The sequence below is a fragment of the Pithys albifrons genome, chromosome 19 (assembly GCF_047495875.1).
Source record: "Pithys albifrons albifrons isolate INPA30051 chromosome 19, PitAlb_v1, whole genome shotgun sequence".
Lineage (NCBI taxonomy): Eukaryota > Metazoa > Chordata > Aves > Passeriformes > Thamnophilidae > Pithys > Pithys albifrons.
Genome location: NC_092476.1, coordinates 4,148,855 through 4,162,276, shown reverse-complemented (window position 1 = coordinate 4,162,276; position 13,422 = coordinate 4,148,855). Strand labels below are relative to the sequence as shown.

The following is a 13,422-nucleotide window of genomic DNA, read 5'->3' as shown; positions in this document are numbered from 1 at the left end:
GGGTCTGCCTGAGACAACCAGGAAAAGCTGGGGCTGAGAAGGGGAGAATTTGCGAAATAACGTTTTGCAGAGCTGGAGGGCCCAGCTGAGCCCCTGGACGTGCCGTGCTGGCAGATGGACAGCGTGGACATGACCTCCTTCCCCAGCTGGCAGCCCCCAGCCAGGCACTGGAGCTGCGCTGCCACCACAGTGGGCAGGCTCTGCAGCACAGGGATGTTTACAGGGATTTAAAAAAAACAGAGCACAATACCATGTCTGTAGGGTGGCACAGGGCAGGCGCAGGGGCTGAGGGATCTCCAACCTGCACCAAGAACAGCCACAAGGGAGTTCAGCACCCACTCGGCGCCAGTGACCAGCGACAGCCATGCCAGAGGCACAGAGCTCACACCGCACACTGCCCGCCCGTGTGACCAGGGCAGAGTTTTGCCTCGAACCCCAGAAACTGCTGGCCCGTGATGCCCAACTGCCCCTCGGGCACACCCTGAGCACCGCGGCGGGACAGCACCGCCCTTGCAGCAGAGCTAAGCCGGGGTCGGAGGGCCGGCCGGGGCCGGGGTTGGGGCCGGGGGGGACGCTCCGCTCGGTCCTCGCGCGCCGCGCCGGTCACGTGTTCCGGGCCCCGCCCCCGGTGGGTCACGTGGTACGCGCGGCCCAATCACGATCCACCACGCGCCCGTGGCCGCGCGCACGCGCAGTGCCGCCCGCCGGCCCTTCCCGAGTGCCACGTTCGAGGGCCGCGGCCGCGCGAGACGGCGGAGCCGCCCAATCGCCGCCGGCGCCGCGGGGACAGCGGCCAATGGCGACCCGTGGGCGGGACGCGCGGCCGGCGGCCAACCCGCGGCGGTGGGCGGGGCCGTGCCCGACCCGCTGGCCAATGGGAGGCGCCCAGCGGCCCGGGCACCGCCCCCAGCCGGAGGCGCGCGGGCGGGCCCAGCCAATGGCGCGCGGCCGCGGCCCGCGGGGGCGGGTTTATAAGCGGGGGCGGCGGCGGCCGCGCGCACGTCCCGTCCCGTCCCGTCCCGAGCGCCGCCATGAGCATGGCGCGGCCCCGCGCGCTGCCGCTGCTGCCGCTGCTGCCGCTGCTCTGCGCCGCCCTGCTGGGCCCGGCCCTGCTGCCGCCCGCCCGCGCCGCCCAGCTCGAGGAGGAGGACGGCGTGCTGGTGCTACGGGCCAGCTCCTTCGAGCAGGCGCTGGCCGACCACCGATACCTGCTCGTCGAGTTCTGTGAGCGCGGCGGGCCCGGGCCGGGGGGAGCGGGAGGGCGGTGGCTTCGGGCATCGAGGGCGCGGCCGGAGGACGGAGGGGTTGAGGCGGGGGGAGGGATCGAGGGGCCGGGTCCCCTGGCCGGGGATGCGGCCGGGCCGGGGCGCGGAGGCTGCGCGGGGCTCCGGAAGCGGAGTCGGACCCGCCGGCGCTGACGCCCCGTCCCGCAGACGCCCCGTGGTGCGGGCACTGCAAAGCGCTGGCGCCCGAGTACGCGAAGGCGGCGGCGAAGCTGAAGGCGGAGGGCTCGGAGATCCGGCTGGCCAAGGTGGACGCCACGGAGGAGTCGGACCTGGCGCAGCAGTTCGGGGTGCGCGGGTACCCCACCATCAAGTTCTTCAAGAACGGGGACAAGGCCGCGCCCAAGGAGTACACGGGTGAGCGGGGGCCGGCCGGGTGGTGCAGGGTCCCCGCAGCGGGCCCCGTGCTCGGGCTGTTCTGGACAAGGTCCACTGTGACAGCGACCCGGGAGCAGCGCTGGGCTGGCAGGGAATGGGCCAACCTTTAATGGGCTTCTGAACCTCAACCTGGGGAGATCCCTAACGTGGCTAGAGCAGGTGGAATTGCTTTTGTATAGGAAAGCAAAGTGAGTAGAGCTTGGTTTGTTCTGTGGCTTGACTTGATTTGAGCAGTGGAGTGCCCGGAACTGGAAACATGCTTGGACCATTAGGTGAGGGGCAGACAGGAGCACGAGAGAGCTGCAAGGAGAGCCACTACAGAATTCTGCTCATAGGCAACACAGAGGTGGACACTGAGGGTAGCACCCAGAATAGGAATCAGGAAAGGTAAGGGTGATATATTTGCATGAGTAATGCTGAAGTCTTGGAGAAGTGGTGCATTGCTGGTCAAAGTTTAAGGACTTGGGCTAGAGGTGAGAGAAGACTGAATTCCTGGGAGCCCCTTGTACCTTGACTTATCAAGTAGGGATTAGCTTAATTACCCCAGGAGTGAAAGGGAAAGAGTTGCGTAAACGATATCTCGATCCTTGCTGACCTCTCAACCAGCTGCTGAAAGGTCTCTGAAAGCTGGAGGGCTCTGTGGTCCTGAACTCAGCTGGGGGAAGGTGACTGAGTGTTGTCTCCGTGCAGCTGGCAGGGAGGCCGAGGACATCGTGGCCTGGCTGAAGAAGCGCACGGGCCCCGCCGCCGCCACCCTGAGCGACGCGGCTGCGGCGGAGGCGCTGGTGGACTCCAGTGAAGTGGTGGTGATTGGCTTCTTCAAGGTAGAGTTTGGTGCTTCTGGTGGAGCTCTGGAGCGTGCTGGGGCCTTCCTGCCGGCTGAGGAAGGCCCTGTGCCTTGTGCAACACTTGCTCTCCTGCCTTTCTTGATCTTCCAGCTCTCTGGGCTGAGCCCTGAGATGTGAATGCTTCAGGTGATGTGGCCTGTGTGACACCTTTCTTTACTCTCCAGGATTTGACATCAGAGGCTGCAAAAGAATTCCTGTTGGCAGCAGAAGCTGTGGATGATATTCCTTTTGGGATTTCCTCTAGTGCTGATGTCTTTTCCAAGTACCAGCTGAGTAAGGACGGCGTTGTCCTCTTCAAGAAGGTACTGGCTGGTTGTAAGCCTGAGCACCACACTGGGGTCTGCTGCCGCTTCCCTTCTCTCAAATTAGTCAGATTCAGATGAGGGCAGCCCTGGAGAAGAGAGCAAAGGACCTGTCTATGGCTTGTGTTCCTGAGTCTCAGAGCCTGGGAGGAAGAGCAGAGCCCTTTTGTGGGGTTGGGGAGCCCCAGGGACATAAAGAGCGCAGCCTTGTTGACCTCTCCCAGAGCTGCTGGGCTTTGGGCCCAGGCTGTTTGCTCACTCAGTTCTCTGTTCTCAGCTCCCTGCAGTGCAGGAATAGTCACACAGTTTTTGAAGCACTTGTCCTGTAGCTGAGGAGTCCCCTGTGCCCCCCAGGACTTGGACAGGCCCAGGAGAACAGCAGCTGAGCCCTCTGGCTGCTGTGGTGCTGTTTGGTTGTGGTTTAGAGAGTTGCTTTTCCCTGCTCAATATTGGCCTGTGCTGTCAGTCCCTGCTGGGTGCAGGAGCTGCTCGGTCTCAGTACTGTGGGCTCTGCAGTGCAGGGATTCCAGGGAAACTCCTGAGATAATCTGCACTTCTAGCTGACTGGACTGGAGCAGCAGATTGTGTGCAGAAGGATGCTGACTACCTACAGAATCACAAATAAATGTGCTCTTATGGCATGGAGATCCAGTCACTGGAATGAAATTCCAAGTTTGAGCGGACGAGGAGAGGCTCCTTAGGCTTGGGGTTTCTGTACCCAGGGGTACTGTGAGGCAGGACAAAGCTGCTTTGCGTTCAGATTTACTAAACCTGTAATCTCATCAGTCATCACCCTGCAGAGCCTGACCTAAGACAGCCTCAAGACTTTTTAATTCTTCGTTCAGCTGAAATAGTGTTTTATTTCACTACATCTCTGACACTGTAGTTACTTTTATGGTGCTGGAAGCTTGTAGACTAAAATTCTGAGTCAGAGGCCCCTCAGGTTCACTGTGGCTGAGGATGCAGGTAAATTATCTGGCTAACAACCTCAAAATGCATAGCAAAGGCAGGAGGGAAAGGAGCAGTGTTTTGTTCTTGCCTCCCTTGGTACCAGTGCCTCACTTCTGTCAGGTGAGCAGCTTTCTGTGTCATCTTTGTGTGCCCTGCTCTGGGTAGTGCTGGGCTGGGCAGAATTCTGGGCCTGGCAGCCTGTCAGGCATGTTGGGAGTGGGAGTGAGTGTGTTGTACTGAGCTGGGAGAGGGGCAGGAGTGCTGGGCTCTGGGGAAGGAGCAGCTGAGATCTGTCCAGCCTTTGGGTGTTCCCTCCTGTTCCAGTGCAATGGCATGGCAGTGCCAGGGGAGCTCTCAGACATGTCCAAAACAGGGAGAGAAAGAGCACCCACAGTAACCAAACACTGGGGTGAAGAAGCTGATGACTTATTTTGTCAGCAGTTTTGTTTATGGGCTTTGGCTTAGCTCCCTGCAGTTAGTTGGGTTAAACTGAGAGGGTTGGGCTCATTGTTCTCTTACTCCATGGGAGTTGTCCAGACTCTCACAGGTGCTCACACAGCTGTTCTGAAAGCATTGAGGTGACCTGCAGTGCTCCTCAAGGGTTTGTGAAGTTGTTTTCCAATGCTAAGTGTTTTCCTCAGCTTTTCTGCTGAGGCTGTTGTGCTTCCCCTAACAGAAAGTTATCCGTCTACCCTCCTGCTTCTGCCAGCAACGTGAGCATGGCCCTGCCAGTGCCAGTGCTGCACATCCTCTCTCTAACCTTGAAATCTCTACAGCTGTTCCTCTTCCCGGCTGCCAGAGGGTTCTGGGAATCCTGGTCAGGGTATGGGTCATGTCCCCGTATTAAACAGGACCTGGTGCCTCCAGCGTGTTGTGCAGTGTGTGTTGTTGTCTCACAACAGAGACTGAAATGACCCCTCAGAGCTGAGGGAATTGCTGCTTGCTGCAGGCTGTGCTGGCAGACATTCCCAGTACTGGCTGCAGTGTCTGCTCTGACACTGCTGATTCCTGTGCAGCAGAAGCTGCCTGTGCTGCAGGTGGATGCTGAGGGTCCTTCTTGTTGACCTTCTCCATGAATGGTCTCACAGTGGTGCAGAGCAAGGCTGGCATCAAAGCTGGCTGTTGTGCTGCTCACCTTCTCCTGCTGGAGGATGAATTAAGACTTGGCTTGCCAGGAAGGTGGACACCTTAATCTGGACTTTGTGTGGCCATGTGGTGACCTTGTTGAGATGGAAGTCTGCTCCGAACGAGTGCAGCTGATACCCCTCGGAGCAGTGACTGGTGTGGAGGGTCTGAGGGATTTGTGTGAGAAGTGTTCTAATAAAGAATGTCTGTTCTTGCAGTTTGATGAAGGCCGAAACAACTTTGAAGGGGATCTCACAAAAGATAATGTGCTGAACTTCATCAAGTCTAATTCATTGCCTCTGGTGATAGAGTTCACTGAGCAGGTAGGTCTTTACATACCTGACAAGGCCCTTCCCATGGCTGCTGCATGGATATAGCAGAGCTCCAGTTGTGGCTTCCATGGTCATGTTTTATTGTGGAGCTGACACTAGTTTGAGGGTATGGAGGATTGGGAAGGACACAGGGTAAAGGTGTGAGCTTGCTGTACAGAGTAGCCCTGCAGTATTGGATGCTACTGTGGGTTGCTCAGAATAGCAGAGCCAAACCAGCCTGGACACTGATTTGCCTCTCCTCCAAAAATAAATTTTATTTTCAACTTCTCAGACTGCTCCTAAAATCTTTGGAGGAGAGATCAAGACTCATATTCTGCTGTTCCTTCCAAAAAGCGTGTCTGACTATCAAGGGAAGCTGGACAACTTCAAGAGTGCAGCTGGGAACTTCAAAGGGAAGGTGAGATGGATTTCTTGGATGATGAGCTAAGAGACTGCCTCTTGCAGAGGGGTACAGCAGTGTCTGTACAGGGAGCAGCTGTGGAGGAGTACTTGCAGCCAGCTCTCTGCTGGAACAGGGGAGGAAGAGAGGCCTGTTCAACTGCACTTGTGTGGCTGCGTTTCTGAAGTTTTGGTAGCAATGAGGTACTCGTGTTCACCTCCTTTCTTTCATTTTTTCTTCCCAAGATCCTGTTCATCTTCATAGACAGTGACCACAGTGACAACCAGAGGATTTTGGAGTTCTTTGGCCTAAAGAAGGAAGAGTGCCCAGCTGTACGTCTAATCACCCTGGAGGAAGAGATGACCAAATACAAACCTGAATCTGATGAGCTCACAGCAGACAAGATCAAAGAGTTCTGTAACAAGTTTCTAGAGGGCAAGATCAAGGTATGTGCATAAACAGTGCCAGAGGGGAACAGACTGGCTGAGAAGGAGCAGAAACACTCCCTATGAGGGGCTGTGCGAGTCAGCCAGAGAAACTCCTGTTTTCTGCATGGACTGTGGCATGGACTTTGTGCTGAGGAATGGAAGGCAAAGCTGCTGAGGTGTGGAGGCTGTATGAGGGTGAGCCAGGTTACTGGCATGTTGGCAAAGCTAAGTCCCTGTGCTCTGCCCCTGGGGACTGTGCTGTTTATCCAGTTGGTCTTTCTGCCAACAGCCCATGGAGGGTGTGAGTTGTGTGGCACAGTGTAAAGAGCTGTCTGCTCCTGTCCACTGGAGGGCTTGTGAGGGTGCAGCAAAACCCAGTCTGCTGGGAACGGGGCTGTCAGCAGTGCTGCTTCCTTCCTCCAGAGCTCCATTGCCATTCTCTGCACAACAGCACCTGCTATTCCCACTGGGTCAGGGTGGGAAGGAGACTGTGGGAGAAGAGGAAGTGACTGATTCATCTGGTTGCTCACAGCCTGTGACTGGAAGCACCAGGGGGAGTGGTTAAACCTGAGTTTTCTGGGATATGTGATCACATGTTTAGTCCAAGTAGCTGTGTAGCAAACAATATCTCTGAGTTGCACTTCTTATTCCAGCCCCACCTGATGAGTCAGGATCTTCCTGAAGACTGGGATAAGCAGCCAGTCAAAGTTTTGGTTGGGAAGAACTTTGAAGAAGTTGCTTTTGATGAGACTAAGAATGTCTTTGTAGAGTTCTGTGAGTATCTTCCTACAGCTGATTGCAAGAAACCTGTGTGAAAGGAGTGCCAAAATGCTGCATGACCAGGATTAGGGAGAAAGCCTTTTGCAGAGTCTGGACCCCAAAGGCAGTGCCTTAGTTGCAAAGATGTGTATGAACTGTCTGGCTGGGAAGGGGTGGTACCGTGTTAGGTTGTTGGTGCAGCTCTGTCTCTGTAATTAACAGATGCCCCATGGTGTGGTCATTGCAAGCAACTGGCTCCCATCTGGGACAAGCTGGGAGAGACCTACAGGGACCATGAGAACATTGTCATTGCCAAGATGGACTCAACAGCTAATGAAGTGGAGGCAGTGAAAATCCACAGCTTCCCCACACTCAAGTTCTTCCCTGCAGGCTCTGGCAGAAATGTAAGCGGGAGCTGGGCTCGTGTGAGTGCGTGGCCAGGGAGCACAGGAATGCTCAGCTGACTGCTCGAGTTCTGCTTTGGACAAGGCCTTTGGGAGGGCTCTGCATTCTTTTGGGGTAGAACACATCAAGTCTACAGGACACCAGAGACCCTTTGGGGGGGGGCTGTGCTGTAGGAAAGATTGGGAGGGAGGGGGGAAGTGGGACTGGGGAGAAGAGGGAGCATAGAGGACAGTGTGCTCATCTGCAGGCTATTCTTTCCTCGCAGTGATCTCTGAAGTCTAGTGGCTGAGCTGTTTTCCTTCGTCTCATATGGGTGAAGGTGAATTTTTAAATTCCCTTTTGCTTGGCATGTTCACTGTTGCTCAGGAAGAGAATTCTCCTCTCCAGGGGCGTGGGTCTGGAGTGCCCATAACCAGTATCCTCATGTTTTCCCTCTGTAGGTAATTGACTATAATGGAGAGAGGACATTAGAAGGCTTCAAAAAATTCCTGGAGAGCGGAGGTCAGGATGGGGCAGCAGCTGATGATGTGAGTAATGTGAATGGAGCACTGTGGGCCTTGGGAACACTGAGCATGGCTCGTGTCTGGTGCTGTGCCTGAATCCTCAGGCCTAAGCAAGATCCTGGGTTGTTATGTGGCAAGAGAGGACATTGCTGGTGACAAAAGTGCCCAAATCAGTGTGATCTCTTTAGATGGTGCAGCTTGGCTGGCTGTGGGTCTGCAGTGGGCTCCTTTTTCAGAGAGCACCTTGTGGGTGTGAAGCAGCAGTGCTGTGGTTGTGCATTGCTGCGGCACTGAGGGCTTCTTCCCTAGGGACCTGCTGCTCAGCACCAGGAACTGGGCTGTGAGATAAGTGCTACATACCTGTGTATGTAGTTGGAAGCTCCCACCTGCTGGGCTGTTAGAGGTGCAGGTACCAGTTTCCAGGGTTTGCTAATCCTTAATGTCCTGAATCTGAAGCTCTGGGTAGAAGTCTCTGGGTGTTTTGTTAACATGGCAGCAGAGAACAGTGACCAGATCAGAGCTTGCCATGCTGTGCTTGGTTCTGGATCTGCCTCATGTGTCAGAAACCAGGAGCTGTCTGTGACCTCCACAGGATCTGGAGGACCTGGAGACGGATGAAGAGACAGACCTTGAGGAAGGTGATGAGGATGAGCAGAAACTCCAGAAGGATGAATTGTAAAGAGAAGACTGATCTACATCACCCAAAAAATCAGACACTAAATTGGCTGCTGTGATGCAGCCCAGTGAGTCAGAAACCCATTAAGATTTAAAGCAGAAGGTGAATGACTGGAAATCCAGGGATTGGCTTTTAAAGTAACACTTCACCCTCACTTTTCTTATCTTTTCTTTCTTTTGGCTTTTGAGAAGGGAGCTGTCACTAGGGAGCCAACCCAGCCAGCTGGGCTCTTTTTTATTGTGATGTACTTTTTTGTACACAGCTTTTGTCTGGAATATTCTGTTCTTCAGGGCAGCAGGAAGTTGTGAGGTGTTACCAGGAGTTCAGCAGCCTGACAGTCTGGAGCCTTGCCACTAATCTTTCAAGAAACCTTTTTCTCTTTCTTTTTTTTTCCTCCTTTAAAAACTAAAGCCCATAATTGATTTCTGCACCTGGCAGGGTCCTTAATGGTCCCAGCTGTTCTTCCCTGGGGTTGGCCTTCAGTATGTGTAGGGGCTGAGGCAGAGGGCTGATGGTTTCTTGGGGAAAGGTGTATGTGAAGGTGCTTCTCTTCATGCTAGAGAGGTGTTCCTTTTCCCTCTGCTTTAAGACACTTGGACATGACTATTCCAAACACCTGGAAGGGTGGAATACTGTATGCACTGGCTGTGGCAGGCTCTAAGGGTGGAGGTGGCCACTGGCTCACCAGCGGTGTCTCCACCTTTTTGATCAAAGGCAAGACTTGCAATCCCTTTCCATGAATTATTTTGGGTGGGTTGACCTGGCAGGTGGGTGGTGGTGGGGGAGGGCCTGATAAACAGATCAAACAGGACATTTGCAATTACTGGGGTTTGGGAACATGACTGGGGGAGTGCCTCAAAGGCCTGAGCTGCATCAGCCTGGTTCTTAGCATTCTGCTACAATAACATTGGTACTGAATTTGATGGCCAAATAAAGTTGAGATTTTAATACTATTTATGTCTCTTTGTCTTTATCAGAATATAGAATATTCAAGCTTGCCCTGGAAGGGGATCAGAATTGCAGGGTGGTTCTGGAGGGACTCTGTCAGCTTTCTCCACATAATAGATACAGGAATAAAACTTGCCCATGCCCTGTCCAGATTCTATTGGTTTGTGCATGTGCTCTGTGAAGGGTGAGTTGGCTCTGGGACTGTGTAGTCCTCGGGCCAGCTGGCCAGCATAAGGGAACCTTGCTCTGGACCAGGGAACCAGGGCATGCTGGGGCTGCTGTGGCTCTGCCAGCTGGGCTCACATGACCTTGTGAGCCACACTGCTATTTCCAAACCTACTGCTTCCTGCTGAAGGTATTTTTGTTAGAAAATATGCTATAAATGTCACAGGGGCGGGCACAGTAAGGCTAGAGGGCAAGTGGGGGAGCTACTGGTACCTGTCACTGAGGAGGGGTGTTGGACAACACTTATCTCTCCAGCTTCAGCCTCTTCCTGAGGCTCCCCTGGAGCTAAGCCCTGACAGAGTCCTGGTGTGGTGTCCCCAAGCCTCGAGCACAGGAGCATCAGGGCTGGGGCTGAGCAGGCATCTGCTGACAAAGGGATCAGGAAGGGTGGTCCCTGAGAGAACAGCAGACAGGTGTGTGTGTGTGTGACCTGTGGTTACAGAGGGGGGAATCTCTGAAGACCCCTCCCTCCAGGGCTATGACCCTGCACGACAGAATGGGCAGAGGCTCGGCTTCCATTGCTGCATCCCAACAGAGCAGACAGTGCTGGTGACCTGGGCTGGTTGGTGACAGCTGCCTTGTGTTTTGGTGGGGGAGGAAAGCAGCCCCACTACTGAGAAGTTCCATGGGAAGGTGCTGTCTAGGACTCAGCTCAAAAAGGTCCATCTTGTGCAGCCAGTTGAAGTGTAAGGAAGACTGAGCTCTGCAGTGATTCTCTTCTGTTCCTGGACTGAGACCTGCTGTGCTCAGCTCAGGAGGGGCCTCTTCTCCTAGCCCAAGACTCCTTGTGGCAGAGCAGGGCTTCAGCAGCCATCTCATGTACGTGGCTAATTGCTGTTCCAAGAAAGCAGGCTGGAACTGTTTTGTCCCTAACACTGTTGTGGCTGATGTGACCCTGAGCACACGCTTGATTGAGAAGGATGCATTTGCCAGCAGATAAACAAGGGCAGAAGTTCTCAGGTGTGCAGCTCACCACACTGCCAGAGTTGAGGGAAGAGTCTGCTGCAGGAGGGGCAGAGTGAATCCCTGACTCCTCAAGCAGCACAGGGATTTTTCCTGATGCATCTGCCTGGACAATCCCCATCAGCACAACCCAGAGCACAAAATGGTCATGTGTCTGACATGCCCAAACTTCAAAGGGAAAAAGCAGTAGCTGCTTGAATGCTTGATGGACCTGAGTGATTCCTGTGTGGCAGATGGTCTGTTTTGGGCCTGTGACAGTGTAGCTGGAGAGTATTGAAGGCAGGAATTGTCTGGTGGTGGTGCTGTTCTTCCATTGTTCCCCTGAGGCTGCTGGAAGCAGCCTGCCCTCACCAGCAGCTGCTTCCCAGTCTGAAGTAAGAGATGGAACATCTGTACAAACTTCTGGTTCTGCACCTACCTCAGGAGCATCAGCCACACCTCTGTTCTCACAGCAGCAGACAGGGCACCTGAGTGACCTGCCGTGTTCTCCATGCTGGGCTGTGTGCAGTCACAGTCATGCTGGGCAGCACTGCTCCTCCTGTTTCATTCAACTTGTCCCGTGCAGCTACAGAAAGGTTGACAACTCTGAGTGCATTTGGCACCACAGCCCTGGCATGTCCACAGCCCATTCCCCGTGTTGACAATTGTGCCTGTGCTTCTTCCCCCAGGAGGGCTTGCTGCTGGGAAGTTGCTGCCAGGCTCCCCTGAAGAGCTATTCATGCAAGTGTAGATTTGACCCCTTGGATTGGCACATCAACAGGTGGGTGGTAAGATGAGACACCAACTTCTGCCCAAAAGTGGGAGGCTGCGAGCCTGGGCAGCTCAATTACGAAGCATCATGGCAAATAGCATGAGCTGCATGTGCCCAAAATAGCCCAGGGCAGCCTTTATAATGCAGTGCTTCAGAGAACCATCAGTCCTGGGCCAAGGGCCTGCATGAGAGGTGCGAGTGCCAGGTGCCACCTCCTGCATGCACCTTGGGAGTGAAGGAGGGCACGGCAGCTGCCACCTCCCTGCAGCGAGAGGACGTGTGCCTGCTGGGGACACAGCCACAGCCACGGTGGGAGCACAGCAGCGCAGAGGCCAGCACAGCTTCACAGCAAGGAGGGCCCTGACAAGCACAGGAGGAGAGAGCAGGGCAGCAAGGGGTCAGGGCGAGCTCTGAGCACCCCCAATGCCACTGTGCCTGAAGGCTGCTGTCGGCAGGAGGGACTATTGCCCCGTGTCGGGGCCCCGCTATGGTGGGTACGCCCCGCGCCTGAGGGCCTCGCGCACTGTGCACTTCCCCAACGACATCGTCTTTCAGGACCACATCAAGCAGGGGGACCTGGAACAGGTGGGCAGGTTCATACGAGCCAGGAAGGTGACGCTGGACACCATCTACCCTTCTGGTGAGTGCTGCCAGGGTCGGCAGCGCTGGGGCAGAGCAGTGACACGGCTCGGTGGGGCCAGGAGGGACACGGGAGCCAGGCCACGGGCCACCTTCAGCAGAGCTGAAGCAAGCTGGGTCCCTCCCTAGTGAGGAGCAGCGTCCCCAGCATGGCCCAGGAGGGCCCAAGTGCCCCGGGCCAGGGCCCCAACATCTCCCCTCAACGCCATCAGTGCATGCTCCAGGAATTGGGGAGTGTGGTCCCCTGACCCCTCCAAGGCTTAACAGAGCCCCTGCAGTGTGGGGTGAGGCACTGAAGAGCAGCAGCGAGCACGAGCTGCTCTGTGGGCTCTGGGCAGGGCCCTGGCTCTTGCCCTTCACCTCAGCTTGGGCAGGAGCAGTTGAGAGGCTCTGCATTTGATCCAGGCTCTGCCCATTTCTCACACACACCACTCCCTATTGCATGTCTAGCTCTGGGGTCTCATGGGGAAGGCTTTGTCTTTGGTTTGCACCCAACCTCAGCAGCAACAGTTTATGGAACACCTTGATCAATACAGGCTGCTGCAGAGCCCAGATTTGTCCTTTTCTTGCACTTGGCCTCAGCTTCTCTTGCCACATGGCCACAGAGACAGGGGCTCAGATGACCCCGGGCTTCCTTCTGTCCATACTGATTCTTCAGTAGTGAGGGTCTTTTGAAATTCGGTCAGAGTAGACCCTAGAGACTCTTCTCATGTCTCTGTGTGAGTTTCGGCCAGGACTCAGGACAGCTGCTCTGTGTATGGGGCAACTTCTCCCTCCCTCCGTCCTGCCTGGCCAGGGCAGTGGGTGCTGCACCATCCCAGACAGGGTGTTTATGCTGCACAAGGGAAACGGGAATCCACAGCAGCTCCTTTGCCTTCCTCAGCCTTTGTGTCTTTACCCTGACAAGGAGGGTTCTCGGCACCCCTCTCCTGGGCTGTGCACAACCTATCCTTGTGAGCTCAGCATGGAGAACCCTTCCCAGGCCAGGGCTAACACCTCCTGGTCCTGCAGGCATGGCAGCCCTCCATGAGGCTGTGCTGACAGGAAATCTGGACTGTGTCAAGCTCCTGGTGAAATACGGCGCCGACATCCACCAGAGAGACGAGCACGGCTGGACGCCGCTGCACATGGCCTGCAGCGATGGCTACGCGGACATAGCCAGGTGAGGGGCTGGCAGGGTGCCCGCTCGGGCTCTGGGCGGCTGCTGCGGGGCACGGCCGGGCCCTGCGCTGCCGCCGGGCCGATCGCTCAGCTCCGAGTCCCACAGGTACCTCCTGTCCCTCGGGGCCAGCCTGGAGGCCACCACCGACGACGGGGAGAAGCCCTCAGACCTCATCGACCCCGAGTACGAGGACCTGGTGCAGCTGTTCGGAGCCGCCGCGCTGCGCTGAGGCGGCGCGGGGAGGAGCGGCCCCGGAGGCCGCGGGGCCGGCGCGGCGGGGCTGTGCCCGCCCGAGGACCGGGGCTGGGCCCAGGCTGGGCCTGGGCGGCGGTCGGGCCGCGGCGCTCGGTACCGCGAATCACGAA

The 13,422-nt window shown here is 56.0% G+C and overlaps 2 protein-coding genes across 2 annotated transcripts; both read left to right on the top strand.

Annotated features, from left to right (window-relative positions):
* Positions 1-955: 955 nt before the first annotated feature.
* Positions 956-9,322, top strand: P4HB (prolyl 4-hydroxylase subunit beta). The gene is made up of 11 exons (XM_071573643.1): positions 956-1,224; positions 1,434-1,640; positions 2,352-2,485; positions 2,674-2,811; positions 5,106-5,210; positions 5,491-5,616; positions 5,844-6,044; positions 6,680-6,800; positions 7,008-7,189; positions 7,631-7,717; positions 8,286-9,322. Exons 1-11 carry the CDS (start codon positions 1,032-1,034, stop codon positions 8,370-8,372), a joined length of 1,581 nt encoding a protein of 526 aa, XP_071429744.1. The 5' UTR covers positions 956-1,031; the 3' UTR covers positions 8,373-9,322.
* Positions 9,323-11,400: 2,078 nt separating this feature from the next.
* Positions 11,401-13,296, top strand: PPP1R27 (protein phosphatase 1 regulatory subunit 27). The gene is made up of 3 exons (XM_071573637.1): positions 11,401-11,896; positions 12,907-13,057; positions 13,163-13,296. The coding sequence occupies exons 1-3, from the start codon at positions 11,680-11,682 to the stop codon at positions 13,284-13,286; spliced, it is 492 nt and encodes a 163-aa protein (XP_071429738.1). The 5' UTR covers positions 11,401-11,679; the 3' UTR covers positions 13,287-13,296.
* The last annotated feature ends 126 nt before the right edge of the window (positions 13,297-13,422 follow it).

What these genes read in the sequence shown, in the direction of transcription:
- PPP1R27 (XM_071573637.1), top strand. Translation starts at nt 11,680, where the DNA reads ATGCCACTGTGCCTGAAGGCTGCTGTCGGCAGGAGGGACTATTGCCCC. An exon ending in GGACACCATCTACCCTTCTG is followed by an intron (nt 11,897 to 12,906) that starts GTGAGTGCTGCC and finishes CTGGTCCTGCAG; the next exon opens with GCATGGCAGCCCTCCATGAG. An exon ending in GGCTACGCGGACATAGCCAG is followed by an intron (nt 13,058 to 13,162) that starts GTGAGGGGCTGG and finishes CGAGTCCCACAG; the next exon opens with GTACCTCCTGTCCCTCGGGG.
- P4HB (XM_071573643.1), top strand. Translation starts at nt 1,032, where the DNA reads ATGAGCATGGCGCGGCCCCGCGCGCTGCCGCTGCTGCCGCTGCTGCCG. An exon ending in TGGTGATTGGCTTCTTCAAG is followed by an intron (nt 2,486 to 2,673) that starts GTAGAGTTTGGT and finishes TTTACTCTCCAG; the next exon opens with GATTTGACATCAGAGGCTGC. An exon ending in CTGCAGGCTCTGGCAGAAAT is followed by an intron (nt 7,190 to 7,630) that starts GTAAGCGGGAGC and finishes TTCCCTCTGTAG; the next exon opens with GTAATTGACTATAATGGAGA.